The sequence below is a fragment of the Arachis ipaensis genome, chromosome B04 (assembly GCF_000816755.2).
Source record: "Arachis ipaensis cultivar K30076 chromosome B04, Araip1.1, whole genome shotgun sequence".
Lineage (NCBI taxonomy): Eukaryota > Viridiplantae > Streptophyta > Magnoliopsida > Fabales > Fabaceae > Arachis > Arachis ipaensis.
Window position 1 is genome coordinate 54,845,444 of NC_029788.2, and position 16,622 is coordinate 54,862,065.

The following is a 16,622-nucleotide window of genomic DNA, read 5'->3' on the forward strand; positions in this document are numbered from 1 at the left end:
AACGTATGAGAAAATAATAACAAAATAAAATAAAAGTAACAACATCTATGCCTAATGCTTTTCCTATTTGTAAATTGATTTGAATATACATGTCATGATTGTTGTTGTTCATTATTGTGGTATAATGCAATTCTGATGTAACGTGTAAAATCTGATAAATTAATAAATAATAAACTAATAAATTAATTATGAGCCAAAAAAATTAGAAAATTAAATTTTATGATTTAAAAAAGTAAAAATATTTAAAATACAAATTAAAACATTAATTTAAAAGATTTTGGCCCAAAGTTGGACAACGAACTAAACTGGTTGAACCGGGCCCATACTGGGCCCAAAGCCCAACCATATAAACCTAATGAGCCACTGTCCCCCTTAATTCACAATGAAACACGTTAAGAAAGAGATATTTAAAGAAGAACCCTAACTTTTGTTTTTTAATTTAATCTTCTATCGATCATAACTTTCAATCCGGAGCTCTGATCACTGGACCGTTTGCGGCCACACATTCAGCTCGTCGGGCTCTTTAAATCCATCTGAACAAAGTGGTAAGAAACTCAAATTTCTCATCCAGTCCTCCACTCCTTTCATTTTCATGATTTTGGTTCATGGGTATTTAGGAATTTTGTGCTTTTGATAGTTTAGGGGTACTCTAGTGCAAGATATAGCTAGGTTTCATCGAAGTGCTCAGTGGGTAAAGGTGAAGAACTCTTATCCCTTTGAATTCTTTAATTTTATGAAGTTTAGGTATTGAAATTAGTTGTTGTGTATGAAATTGTATGAAATTAGATTGAATCCATGTGAATTGAAGTCAAATTGGTGAAGTGGAGTGCTTGAATTGGAACTCTGGTGGCCGAAAACTTGTTGAGTTAGCTTGAAAGTTTGTGAAAAGGAGGGTTTTGAGGTGTTTTGAGCTTGGGAAGAAATTGGCCAAGGTATGATTTTGGTTTCTTATAATTAATATATAACGTTGCATGAAAACTTAGGCTAGTTGCCAAAAGTTAGACTTGAATGCTCTGAATTATTAGATTTGGTGGATTAAATGTGTATATATGTGATGTGTGATGAGTACTTTGATGAGTAGATATAATGGAAGTTTAATAACTTAGGTTTTTGGGTGATTGATAAGTAGGAGACTAATATTTGATGATGTATGTGAATGATTAGGATTGATTTTGGTTGTGAGTGGTTTGGTTTGTATTGAGAATTTTGGAAAACTAGAGGATTTATAACTTTTGGTAAAAACCTATTTTTGACCAATTTCGACAGGCCATAACTTGGCTTCTGGACACCCAAATCTTGTGAAACTTGTTTTGAATAAAAATTAGGTCCGTGAAGTTTATAACATCTAAAGAACAGACTAAAAATAATTTTTTACGAAAAAGTTATACGCATTTGAAGTTTGGTGTCTAATGCGTGAATATCTTTTCTATATTTTCTTATTATTTTAGATGTGAATTTAGTGAGTTTTATTTATATTTTAGTGTTTGAAGCCTATTTAGATGCTACTTTGAGGTGCATGGTTTTATTAATTTCAGGAAAGATTCGGGTAAGTTTGACAGAGTTCGTTCATATGAAAATGGAAGAAAGTGGATATTGTCAACCCTGACCTCCTCGCACTCCAACGAGCATAACTTGAGCTATAGAAGTCCAATTGACGCAGTTCTACCAGAGTTAGAAAGCCAACTTCTAGAGCTTTCTAACAATATATAATAGTCTATACTTTCTTCTGGTATCATGTCGCTAAACACCATGACTCAGCATTTAGCGCCAGGTACCTTGTAAAGCACCCAAGCCACTGCCTCGAGGGTCGTTAAACGCTGAACCTGGCATTTTGCGCCAGGAAGACAGCAACAACTAGAAGCTTACTACCTCTAAGGCACTAAACGGTGATTCTAGTATTTAGCCCTAGCAGCACGGATCCAACTTTAAGGAAAGGGCTTCATTAGTTAGATTTGGGTCATATTTATCTTATTTTATTTCTTTTTAGTTATTTTTGTTCCCAAACACAATCTTTTGGCTTTAGTAGTGATTATTTTATTTTATTTTGAAATTAAATTAGCTTAGATATAAAAGGGAGAAGATTTAGCCATCTGGTTCTCATCTTCTCTCGTCTCTTTTCTCTTTAACCTCATTCTAGTTTTTAATAGGGGTGGCAAAACGGGTTGAACCCGTCGGGCCAATCCGCTAAACCCGCTAAAAAGGCGGGTCGGACTAGGATTTGGAGCCCGCCAAATTAAAAAAATCTGCCAAACCCGCACCGCCAAATTGGCGGATTTTGGCGGGGCGGGGCGGGCCGGTCCACCGGGCCGAAGATTTTTATTTTTTCTTTTTTTATTAAATAAATGAGTGATTACTATTATAAAATTAATAATTATAAAAATTTTAAACACTTTTTTTTTATTTTTTGTTTTTATTCTTCTTATAGTTATTAACTTTATTTATTTTATTTTACAATTTCGTATATATGCTCAAATTATGTGACTTATTTTTTAAAATAAAGATGATTCTATTGACAAATATTATTTTGAATAATTTTATTGAAGTTAAAAATTCAAAAAAAATAGTGAAAAATTATATTATAATTTGACTATTTTTTATTGTATTTGATATTTTAATTATTATTTTTTGGTTAATTTTAATGAATTTTATTTTTCAAAAAAAAAAGAGTCAAGCGGGCTAGCCCGCTAACCCGCCAACCCGCCAATCCGCCATAAAGTGGGACAGGCTAGCATTTTGAACCCATTTTAGTTGGCGGGACGGGTCGTTCTGCCCCGTTTTTGGGGCGGGCCTAGGCAGGGCATGTTAGGGCGGGCCAGCCCGCTTTTCCACCCCTAGTTTTTACACACCTTAGAACCCTAGTTTTTCTCTCTGAGTCATGAGCAACTAAACCTCCTTGGTTAAGGTTAGGATCTATGTTTATTCTATGGATTGATACTATTGTCACTCTATTTTAATTAAGTATTGATTTAATTTCATGGATTACTTTCGTTCTTCATCCTATGAATTTGAGTGTATTAGAAAATAACTCTTATTCTATATGAATTCTTATTGATTCTTCGAAATGTTATCTCACTTGAATACTAGCTTGAAAGTAAACTCCTCCTAGACCACTACTTGCTTAGACTTTACAGGATACGTGACATATAATCCCCTTATATTTGGGTAATTAGGATTTTGTGGCTAATAAACTAGAATTGAACCTAACCCTCTAATCTATATTAAGTGACCAGGGAATTGGTGGTTGATTAGGTTAGAGGAGACTAAATCACTAAGGAATTATGGTTTAATTAATTACATTTTTCCATTTAATGAATCTTACATAATTGAAATAGTTGGTAAGAAATATTAATCCAGAAGAATAAATAACTCTGAAATCTTAACTATCTTTTCATATACTTTTCACACCAATTTTATTGTTTGCTTTCTTACTCTCTGAATTACTGTTTAATGCTTTTGAACCTAAAAACATTAATTTCTGCCTACCTGACTAAGTGAATCAATTGACTATTGTTGCTCGGTCTATCGATCCTCGTGCGATCGACCATCACTCACCTGAGGTATTACTAGGTGCGACCCGGTGCACTTGTCGGTAAGTTTGTAGACTTTGAATTCTGCACCAGTGTGAAAAACTTATTTTTTGAACCTAATAGCTTTTTAGCAAAACTGACATGCTTGCGTACACAATAATGTCACGCAACGTGGGTATTGGTCTCTACCCAGAAATCTCGCGTTCCCGAACACGGTCTCACGTATGCAGCACTGTGAAATCCGCAATCTTGCGTACGCGGTAGTGCCACGCGACATAGGGATTGCTCCTTGCCTCATGAGCTCGTGTCTCGCGTACGCAACACTGTAAATTTTCGAATTTTCATGTACGTAGGTGGCATGCGTACGCATGACCACCTTGTTTTGCCAAAGTTGTATTTTTTAATTCTTCAACCATTTCTCTAACTTTTCAAACCTTTGTAACTCTTGTTTAAAGCTCGATAGCTAATGTTAGGCTTAGAAAAGAGAGCGAACCTATTGAGGGAGTTAGGCCGACATTGAGAAAGATTTGTGAAGTGAATAATTGAATTAATGAGGCGTGGGTAAAGTTATATAAGAAATGAATAAGGATGATGATGATAATGATGAATTGTGATTGTATGAGATATGAGCAAGGGTGATGATGATATTGATGAATTATGCTTGAAAGATCCAGATGGCATATGCATTTAAATTATCTGAGACACGAATTTTCTTAGGTAGATGCAGTGGTTTGCCTCCACTTGCTCTAGGTTGAGACCCGATACCCTCCGCCGCAAGATGTGATTGGGCACTTTAACTCTCCTGATTTCTCCAATGAGATGATAAATGAACGATTATATATATGCATAGGCTCTTGAGGATGTATACACGCAGGGACTGTCCAGGGTTTGCTACCGGACATGTCAACTAACAAATGATATTATTAGCCATAGGACAGACATGCATCATATGCACTTGTATGTTTTGTTTGAGTGTGCATTTATATTGGTTTGCTTACCTATTTAACTGCGATTAACTGCTTCTTGATCTATTTGCTTATCTGCTATCCATATCTATTTTTTCTTTGTTTGTCTTGTATATTTGTTTCTGAGGGATCCCTCATGCTGGCAGAGGTGACGCTGAGGGTTTTCCACTTGCTTATTGGTAGGTTTGCAAAGAATGGAAAACGAAGAATTAGACTAGAATCCTTTGATGTAGTTACTATAATTCGGTTTAGTGAGAACTCTAGGATTTTGATATTGATTGTTGGAGTTTATGAATGCATCTGGCTTCTCGGGGCCTTATATCTTAACTATTTGGGTAATGTTACTATACTTAGAACTGTCGATTCTCATTTCATACATATTCTGCAATTTTTTAGATACAAGACATGAGGCACCTTGATGAGCATGCTAGAGACTCTCTGGAAGCGAAGATCTACATTTTGGGGACTTTTTATTGTGTACCTGGTTTATATATGTTCTCCACTTTGAATAAATTTGTATTTCGTCCTTCCTAGAATTTGACTAGGAGAATAGAATTTATACCTTGTCTTTTGGTAAACTTTTGGGTTATATATAGGTATATATAGTCTGGCTGGCTTTGTTTCACAGGTCGAGTCTGGAACTTGTTAATATGTATTTCTTTTGAAACTCTTATCCCATATGTATTATGTTTCTTCTGTTTCACTATTATCTACGCGTTTTATTCTTAACTGTTCGAGTGTGAAGCAATTTTTTATTTCTGTTTTGTTCAACTTTTGGTCAAGACTCCTAGTTAAACTTCCTTTTAAATCTACCTATATATGTATTTTTATTTTAGATATCATAATACCTCTCCACCTCTAATTTATGACTTAAGCGTAACGTTTTGAGTGGTAGAGTGTTATACTATGCAAGTGGATCTAAATGCAGTTTGGCTGCAGACTCTTGAAGAGACATACAAAAACTGCATTCACGAAAAGGTTTTCTTCATTGTTAGTACTCTTCGATCGGGTCCTTTGGATGCATCCACCATAACTACAAATGCACTTCCACCTTCTCAAGAGATTGTCACATGTTATATGAAGCAAATTCAAAATCCTACGCAGAGATTGGATGATTCAGGTTGCCACTTATATGAAGTTAAGGACAGGAGTCTGATAAGGTGATAGATGCGGTAAACAAAAAAAAAGTGAAATGGTATGTATATTGAATAGAGTAATTACGCCAGAGGTACAAGTTTAGAGTTCAAAAATAACTAAGAACAATCAGAAGGAAATCAAGCTCATCAGTGACTTGAGCTCTAAGAACATAAACAAGATAGAGTTCTTCAGTGTAACAGTAATTGCGTCAAAATTGAAGAAAATAGGGAAATTAGAATCCGTCGAATCAGATTACAGCAGTGGGAAGAATCTATAACCTGAGAGATGGAAATGGGAATCAGCACAGGAAAGGAGAGATAACAGAATAGGAAAATAGAAGGGAAAATTTTATGTAGCAGCTGAATAAGAGTGACCAAAGAAAGAGGGTTGAGAGAGAAGAAAGAAGAGAATACCACAATACGCCTAGTGCCTGAAATCCCTCAACAGCCTGCTATTTGACCTCTTTCTCACGCTTCTTCTGAGGCCCTGAATTTGAGGATTGATAAACCACTATTTCATGTTTTATATTGTGTTTAAATTGTGTGGTTTTATCATAATCTTTGTCCACTTATTCATTAAATAAGCATGCATTTATATTTCCTTCCTAAAGATGTTTTCTGGTTGAAAACCTGCTTCCTAGAGACTTTTAATTATGTATTTTATTTCTCCCTTATTCCATTCGATGCCGTGATCTGTGTTTTAAGTGTTTCAGGCTTTATAGGGCATGAATGAGTTAGAGATTGGAAGGGAAGCCTGCAAAAATGGAAGGAACACAAGAAATTGAGGAGATGACCAGCGAGAAGCGACGCGGCCGCATGGATGACGCAACCGCGCGGAAGAGAGCAATTTGAAGCGACGCGGCCGCATGGATGACGCGACCGCGCGGCATGGAATAACAAGTGACGCGGCCGCATGGGCGACGCGTCCGCGTGGCAAAGCAGAAACGCGAATGACGCGTTCGCATGAACGACGCGATCGCGTGACGTGCGCGATCTGCATAATTTGCAGATTCGCTGGGGGCGATTTCAGGCCCTATTTTGACCCAGTTTTCAGCCCGGAACAGCAGACTAGAGCCAGAGAACATGCAGAAACCAAAAACAACATTCATTCTACACGATTTTAGTTTTTAGATCTAGTTTTACTCCTCCTCTAGGTTTTTGTTCTCTACACATTCATAGTTCTTAGGATTTTAGTTTCTTTAGCTTTTTGCATTGGGATATTGAGAAGAGTTATTACCTCATCAAGACTTCATCATTCTAGTTCGTTTTCTTTACTTGGCTTACTCTTCCATGTTCCTTGCTTTGTTTAATTTTACCATTGGAATATTTTTAGGATTATTTAATACAAGGATCACTTTTATTTTTAATTGATTATTTTCAATTTTTATTTATAATGTCTTTCTTTAATTCCTTTTCATATGCTTCGAATTTTACCTTTACAATGAGTGAGTAGTTCCCTAACTTGATGGGAAGTTGATTGAAAGGAACCCTTGAGTTGGAAGGTTCAAGAGAAAGATTGCAATTGGGTTATTGTTGGATTGCTCTCTAATTCCTAAAACCAATCCTCCCCAGAGTGGATTGGGACTTGTGAATAGAATAGCATCCCAATTTGTTTTACCTCCCTTTACTTAGTAAAGGATAACTAAACGAAATAACTCTCAATTGTCAATTAACCTTAAGAGTGTTCCATCAAGAATAGGGCTTCCATATAATCAACTCCCAGTCAAGGCTTTTATTTACATTATTCAATTTCATCAATTTAATTTCCTATTTACTTAACTCAACCCTTTTCAAAAACATCTGATTAATAAAATAGCACCCTTTCCTGCAACTCGTTGGGAGACGACCTGGGATTCATACTCCCAGTATTTTAAATTCAATTTTCTGTGACACCTTTCTAAATTGATAGGCGGATTTCTGGCGAGTTAAGAACTATACTTGCAACGTACATATTTCAACAATTTTTAATTCGCCAATTTCTGCCCGCATCAAGGATCTACTGCCATCTACCCCGAGTTAGTTGTAACCTCTTTTGCTGACGTTGCAAGCCTCTCACTTCCTTCCTTGCATTTAGCTATACTCATATCATTACTCTCCCCATCAAGACCAACCTTGTCATCAAAGTTGAAATCTGGAAATAACTTGATGAATTGGGCAGTATCCTCCCAAGAGTTATCTGTCAAACCATCCTGGCCCCATTGTACCAAGATTTGAGACACAACTTGATCACCCCTTTTAATTGAACGAGTCTGCTTGCAAGGTTCTAAAATCAGCCCTGCAATTATAGTAGTTAACGGTAGAGGAAAATATGGTGAGGTTCCTTCACCCCGAAATGGTTTTAAGGCTGAGATATGAAACACATTATGAATACGTGCTTCCGGTGGCAACTCCAAATGGTATGCCACATTACTCAACTTCTTTACTATAGAGAATGGTCTAAAATATCTTAATCCAATCTTCTGATGCTTTTTCAAAGCCACCGATTGCTGGCGATAGGGCTGCAGCTTAACTAGCACTAAATCTCCTTCATTAAATTCATAATGTCTTCTACTCTTGTCAGCAACCTACTTCATATACTGCCGTGATCTTTCCAAATTAAACTTTAATGTGTCCAGCAGTTGATCACGGTCCTCCAACAGCTCTTGTAGGGAGGAATCATCTTGAGCTAAAAACTCATAGCGAGCTAACGTAGGAGGTTCTCGGCCATACAATGCCTTAAATGGAGTCATTTTGATGCTGCTTTGCCAAGAAGTATTATACCAATATTCTGCCCATGGAAGAAGAGTAACCTAACGCTTTGGATTATCAGAAAAAAAGCAACGTAGATACATCTCCAATGTCCTATTACATACCTCACTCTGCCCATCCGTTTGTGGATGATAAGCGGAACTCATTGCTAATGTGGTTCCTTGACTTCGAAATAGGTGCTGCCAGAATTTGCTGATGAAAACCCGGTCTCGATTAGAAACAATAGAACTTGGAAAACCATGAAGCTTAACCACATTGTTGATGAATATATCTGCCACTGATTTGCTATTGAAATCATGTTTTAAAGGGATAAAATGAGCGTATTTGGTTAATCTATCAACTACCATCATAATTACTGAATTCCCTGCTGCCAGTGGTAATGCTGTGATAAAATCCATTGTAATATCCTCCCAAACCTGTGAGGGAACTGGTAATGGTTTGAGTAACCCCGCCGGGGCCTTAGTGTCCACCTTAGCTTGCTGACAAACACAACAGTTTAGAACATAACGCCTAATGTCTCGCTGCATGTTGGGCCAATAAAAGATTGCACAATTCGCTCTACGGTCTTTACTATGCCAGCATGACCTCCAATAACACTATCATGGTACTCATGCAAAATTTTAGGTATCAAAGAGCTATTTGTAGGTATCACCAATCTGTTCCTCCACAAAAGAAGGTCATTATGGACTGTGTAATTTAAATCCCCCAAAGTATAATTACTACACTTTTCTATCAGTATTTGAAGATCAGAATTTTGAGCTAAATCCTCCTTCAACTGCCTCAGCCAATCAGCTCGTGGTGCGGACCAAGCCCCAAGGAAACTCCTCGAATGGGCATCTGCAGCCACATTCTCAGCACCAGATTTGTAGTGAATTTCGTAGTCATATCCCAATAGCTTGTGCATCCATTTGTGTTGTTCTGGAGTGTGTAGGTCCTGCTCAAGCAGCGCCTTAAGGCTCTGCTGATCTGTACGCAATACAAATTTCTTTCCTAGTAAATAATGTTAAAATTTCACCAACGCTTCAATGATGGCATAAAGTTCCCGAACATAAGCTGATTGTTTCTGCAGAGTTTGGGGAAGCTTCTTGGAAAAGAATGCTATTGGATGTTTTTGCTGCAATAGAACTACACCTATTCCCGAACCTGAAGCATCAGTTTCAACCTCAAATGGTAGATCAAAATTGGGCAATTGCAGCATAGGTTTTGAGCATATAGCCTTTTGAAGTTGAGTGAAAGCCTTAGAAGCTTCTATACTCCATACAAAAGTATCCTTCTTTAGCAGATCTGTTAAAGGGGAAGCCAAGGAAGCGTATCCTTTAATGAATCTTCTGTAGTATCCAGTAAGGCCAAGGAACCCTCTAAGCTGTTTAACATTAGTGGGCTGTGGCTAATCCATAACAGCCTACACTTTAGCCATTTCCATATGTACTCCACCTACTCTAAACGTATGTCCCAAGTAATCCACTTCGGATGAGCCAAAAATACACTTGGATAGTTTGGCAAAGAGAGACTCATGTTGCAACAGCTTTAAGACCACTTCCAAATGCTCAAGATGCTTAGTAAAGCCATCACTATAAATTAGTTTATCATCAAAGAAGACAAGCACGAATTTTCGAAGGTAAGGCTTAAACACCTCGTTTATTAAGCTCTGAAATGTAGCAGGAGCATTGGTGAGGCCGAATGGCATAACCAACCATTCATATAATCCTTGATGAGTCCGAAAAGTAATCTTGAATCTGTCATCAGGGTTGACTAGTATTTGGTGATAGCCAGAACGCAAATCCAATTTGGAAAAGATATTAGCCCCAAATAATTCATCTAAGAGTTCATCTACAGTAGGAATTGGAAATCCATCCTTTACAGTGATGGCATTTAAAGCTCTATAGTCTGTGCAAAATCTCCACGTGCCATCCTTTTTCTTAACCAAGAGAATTGGTAAAGAGAACGGACTCTTATTAGGCTATATTATACCCTCCTGCAGCATCTCATTCACCATTGATTGTATCTGAGCCTTCAAATGATGAGGGTAATGGTAAGGGCGAGCCTTCACTGGTTCAGCACCCATAATTAAAGGAATTGCATGATCTTGTGACCTCTGAGGGGGTAAACCCGAAGGCACATTGAATACACCCGCATATTGCTGAAGCAATTTGTCCAAAGCTGGGTTAAGTGAATCGGGTAATTGCAATAGTGGAGTTGCAGGCACCGTCGAATGCTGGACCTCCAAGGTAAACATCTCAGCTAGTGCATCAGTAGAGAGCATTCGCCTAATATGATGGAACTGAGCCTGTGACGAATGAGCTAATTTGTACCCTTGAATTGTGATAAATTTTCCATAATGCATAAACCTCAAAAAAGAAGAATCATAGTCAGTAATGTGAGCTTTAAGAGATTCTAACCAATTGGATCCAATGACCAACTCACCCTCTGCAACATAAAGAACAAAGACCTCAGGGAGGCTGATAGTATTGCCCGATATAGTGATGTCCAAACTGGGAATCATGCCTTCCACTAGAAGAATTTGAAAATTACCAACCATGTCCTTAATACCAAGAGCAGGTTCAATTGGTAAGTTCAGAAACTTGGCAATACGGGGTTGGATAAAGCAATCCGAGCTCCCCCCCCCATCCAATAACGTGTGTACCTCATGTCCATTAATAACAGCAGTGAATCTGATCATAGCAGGTCCCTTAGTGCCATGCATGGCATTGTAAGAGAGATGATGGGCAGCAACCTCCTGTTCTAGAGCCTCCAAAGTAATATCAACATTAGTGTCATCTGTAGTTTCAGAGTCAGCATCAATAGAATCATCCAATTCAAGGTGAAGTTGCAGGTATTGTTTATTGGCACAACGATGAGTAGCTAAAAATTTCTCATCACACCAATAACACAAAACCTTATGCCTCTTGTTGTGTATCTCGGCAGGGAAAGCCTCTGAACCGAATTCTTCGATGGTGGTCAAGCTAAGCAAGGCGCAGGAGTAAGAAGAAGAGGTGAAAGAGGACTCTTCGGTAGACTGCGATTCTGCTGGGAACTTGAGTAAGAAGGATTCACCGAGCGAGGTTGGGACGTATTATAAGTGGTTCTTGGAATCAAAGCAAACTTCTCCTCCTACATTCTAGCCAAAGTCAAGGCGCACATCAACAAAGGAAGGCACTGAGCCTTCACCTCTCTGTGAATATCAGCTCGTAACCCACCAATAAAACAATCCTTCAAAGGCTCAGGAGGTTCAATATGAGATCGATTAGCCAAGGCAACAAAAGCAGCGTAATATTCACCTACAGTACCTTGCTGCTGCAATTTGAAAAGGAGTTCTCAAGGCGATTCGAAAAGAGAAGGGCCAAACTCTAATTCGATTGCTCTCTTCAACTGTGTCCAAGAACGAAATTGGGCCGATCGTTAAGACATTTGAAACCACGGAATCGTAGGCCCAACCATGTGTATTGCAGTGATCCCAATTTGTTCATCGTCTGGCACTTTGAAAAACTCAAAGTATTGATCCATGGAGAATATCCACCCCAGAGCATCTGAGCCATCAAACTTGGGCAAATCAAAGTTCACTCGGCTATGCTGAGCCAATCGATTCACGTTATCCACCCCATGGCCAGAGTTCGAACCATAGGAGAAAGCCCTCGATGGAGAGCGAGATCGAGATTGTTCCTGCATGATTTGCATCAACGAGGATTGAATAGCGTCAAACTTCAAGCTCGTTGCCTCTGTGGCTCTTGCGCGTTTAATGCGAGTCTCATCTGAGACCTCCTCGATATGCTAACCCAAGCATTTCAGCTCTGCCCCCAAGGTTTTGAGCCTCGTGTTTTCTGCCATGGCACAATGAAAGCACCAAATGATAGGGTGATAGATGCTCTAAACAAAAAAAAAAACAGTGAAATGGTATGTATAATGAATAGAGTAATTACGCCAGAAGTACAAGTTTAGAGTTAAAAAATAACTAAGAACAATCAGAAGGAAATCAAGCTCATCAGTGACTTGAGTTCTAAGAACAGAAACAAGATAGAGTTCTTCAGTGTAACAGTAATTACGTCAAAATTGAAGAAAATAGGGAAATCAGAATCCGCCGAATCAGATTGCAGCAGTGGGAAGATTCCATAACCTGAGAGATGGAAATGAAAATCAGCACAGGAAAGAGAAGATAACAGAATAGAAAAATAGAAGGGAATATTCTATGTAGCAGCTGAATGAGAGTGACCAAAGAAAGAGGGTTGAGAGAGAAGAAAGAAGAGAATACCACAATACGCCTAGTGCCTGAAATCCCTCAACAGCCTGCTATTTGACCTCTTTCTCACGCTTCTTCTGAGGCCCTGAATTTGAGGATCTGCTGCCATCTATCCCGAGTAAGTTGTAACCTCTTTTGCTGACGTTGCAAGCCTCTCACTTCCTTCCTTGCATTTAGCTATACTCGTATCAGAGTCGCATCTTACTTGCTTGCCTGCATGAACGTGAGTCGATGGTCAAAGAGGTTAGATAGATCTTTGTGGTAGCCCATTCCAAATCTTGAGGGACCGAGAGAAAATTCGCAAGATGATAGAAGATGTCACCATGTACTATCACCAAGCTTGTGTAGTTAGCAACTCCGCATGAGGGGATTCATCATCAGCACCAATATATCCAACCCTGCAAAAGGAAGGGGATAGGCCTAAGGACGATGCAGATGACTATGTCGACTTTAGCCTCATTTATTTTCTTAGTACACTTATCATTCGACACTTTATTGATTTCATACTCCTTGGTTTGTATTATTAAAATTTTATTGTTTTTGATATAAAATACTATTTATTTTGTGATGTGTTTAATAATAGTGCATTAAAAAATTTTAATTATAAACATATAATATATCTAAATAGAAATTAGTTTAAAAAATAAAATTAATTATTTATCATCAGATTTAGTGTGACATTATCCGATAGTAATTATTATTATTCTATCAAGGCTTTTTCTGTGGGATATTTTTTATTGTAATATGCGGAAATATTCTATAGTAATTAATATTTTCATTATTTACCTATACTTTTCCTTAATATTTTATCTATAGTATAAGAAAAGTAAACTCCTCTCCCAACAAATTGAGTTATCTTGTCCCTTGCTTGACCTTAGGATGTGAACTAAATACCATCATAGCTAGGTAGGCACCATTATTTTTGTCACCGACCTTTGCTTCGCCACGTTGCCACTACTATGTCGTCTTCTACATCTTCATTGCTATTTACTTCAATGTTATAGAGTTGCTTTGCCAATTTCTGTTTTGTCTTATGTCAATTGCTACCCTTTTTCTTTCATGTTCTCTCTTATTTGTTCTTTTTTTTGTTCTTATAGTTTTTTTTTCATATGTTGATATTGAGAGCACTTATGGGATTGAATGATTTTGGATGCTCAAAAATGAAAAAAATTGGATGTTTGCTACTGATCTCTGAAAGTATAGTTTCTGATGTTCGAAAAGGCTCCTTGATAGATCTATCGAACATTCTTTACAAATCAATATCGCAATTTATTTGGAGTATAAATCTGGTCGCTATTGAGCTTCTTCTATAGATCCACTAGTTTGGGCAAGGAGAACAGTGGTTGATGGTGGGCGACTTGTGTAATGGAGAAGAGATGATTAGTTAGTTTATGGGTAGAAGGATATGATGTAAAAATGTGAGACTAAAATGAAATTAGATTAGAAAAAATCTCTAATTGTTTGGTAGTTAAATGCTATCTCTGCTAGGTGCCTAATTTTTTAAAATATTTTTTTTTCTGACGGAATTTAATTTTAAAATAGGTTCAAAAGGGGTGTAATTCATGGTCGTGCGGGGTTGGAGGTGTTTAACCTTGATATGGGTTAACATAGCTTCTCACACTTAATGAACTAACGCAGATTTCTCGCACGTTACGAGATTCTGAGATGAAGCAAGCTTTAGGATCTTGAAATATACCAAAAGGATTAATAAAATTAAACAAAAAAAATAAAAGAACTTGCAAATAGTGAAAGAAGAGTTAAAAAAATAGGAGTTAATCTAATCGAAATTCACATAATTCAGATACCCATGTACCATGCCAATTTCTTTTTTCAGGAAATCAAAGAATTCAGATGAAACTAACAAACCAAAGAAAAATAGAAAGAAAGAAAACCTTCTTGTTGTATTTAAGGATCAGAAACACAAAATTCACAAAAATTAGAGAAGAAGAAAAGAAAGTGAGTGTTGCGTCTCCAATGTCAAACGATTTCTCTTTTTTTCATTTATTATTTTTCTTTACTTCTTTTTTGTTTTTCACTTCTTGATGGCGGTTCCTATTTAGATGGCACTTCATTGCAAGCCTCTTGTATGTTTTTTTATGAAAAAAATTATAAGTCTTTTAAATGAATTTCTAAAAGTTTTTAAATTTTTTGGTTTGGGTGTGAGTTTGATGTGTATGATTACAAAAGGGGGTGGTTGGTTGGTGGTGAAAGGTAAATGAGTTGAAAAAAAAAAAAGTGTATAATACTACACTAATAAACAGTTCCAGCTATCAAGAGACAATCCACACATCTTATATTGGTGAATTTCTCCAACCAGTCTCATTTTGAAACAAATAATTTTTTTAGCACTTTTCTAAATTCATCGTGTTAAGAAGTGCTATTAAAGACATTTATTAACGTTTTTTAAATACTAGAAATATAATTATATTTAATTTTTTCAATAAATACATTATAAAAATTTGAAATTTCAGTTTTTGGCTTTTCGCAAAACTTCTTTTTGATCTAATTGAGTTATAAAAATCGACAGTTATTTTAGACATAAGAAACTACGTTTAGTGAATTGCGAACTAATTTTTACAGGTGGAAATAAATTATGAAAGTAAGACCAAAACTGATTTTTAGACCAACTCCTTAATTAATCATAAAAGAATGATATTGACGGAAGGAAAAAGTGATAGGCTGATTGATTCCAAGTCATTCACATAAACCTTTTTTCTTTCGCGTGCTTGTTGGGCAGAAACCCTGTTCCTCAATAATCTGTTTATAATGCCAAAAAGTCATGAAATAAATATTAGAGCCATAAATATTTCCGATAATTGCACATGGGTTTATATGCAATCTGTACAAAGTGCCTTCAATAGTGTCTTCAACTATGATAGTGGATTAGTGGGATATATATGATGGAAGATGGTTGCATTATTCGGACAAATATTTGACACAGTATTTCACGTACATCTAATAATAACAATTTTAACTGAGAATTATTGAAGTTGGTACATTAAATAATGTTACGTCGATTAATTTGTTTATATGCATTGCTACTCTAAAGAATGATCTAACTAACTAATAAGAAAATTATATATTTATATATTTGCATGAAAAAGTGCAAATAAATTTACCCTTAATTTGAACCTCATATTTTGTTGTGGTTGTCATTTTGTCATGTATGCTCTCTACATTTCGATTCTAGATTCAGATTCCACCACAAAAAAGCGTTATATGCGCCCACTTTTCCTAACTACATCTTCGGCCAAATATAACAAATCTAACATAAAACAGAAAATTCTACAGCTCATTTGATAATTCTATCAGCATAATATCTCTCATGCAAGTTTATATAGACTGTTTGGATCAATGTTTGGTACAAATTTGTACAGGAGTCGTGCGCAAGAATATTAAAGCTTTGGCCCGATATTTAGAACCGTTTTAAGTAGTATTATCAATTAAATGATTAACTTTAATTTACAATTTTCTCGTATGACTTTTCTATACCATGGTGTGTGTGTGTGAGTTTGCCCCTTCACACCAGGGAGGCCGTTTGAGGCCATATAACTCGGGTTGACGAGACTGTTAAGGGTACATCAAAATCAATTATCATATATTTATATATAAATATATTTATATATTTTAATTTATTTTTAATATATATTCTATAATTTAAAAATTAATTTTAGTATATATCTATATTAGTTATAAATTAAAAAATACTAAATCATGTCAAACAACATGGATCGTACTTGTAATTTAAAATATTTACTCGTAACTTAACTTGGAAAGTTTATTGTAATATTAAATAAGAATTCTAAGTTATTTCACATGATTTGTGCAAATTTACGCTAGAGGTACAAAAATTTTTATTCTTAGTCCATGTAAATATGCACAAAAGAATTATCAAGTAATTAATTATTTTAATATAAGGATTGGGCTTGAGCAAGTCAATTTCTGTACCAAAATATTATTTTAGATACAAACAAATCAGTTTCTTTTTTTTTCTTAATGAAAATATCGTATT

General features: G+C 36.3%; 1 protein-coding gene across 1 annotated transcript in view; it reads right to left on the bottom strand.

Moving 5' to 3' along the window:
• LOC107639316 (transcription factor HY5-like) overlaps nt 1–16,622 on the bottom strand; it is a gene marked incomplete in the record, with an annotated part of 29,897 nt that overhangs the window by 4,161 nt on the left and 9,114 nt on the right. Inside the window, 1 exon segment of the mRNA XM_016342789.2 lies at nt 15,294–15,367. Within this exon segment, the coding sequence (XP_016198275.1) occupies nt 15,294–15,367 (74 nt within the window).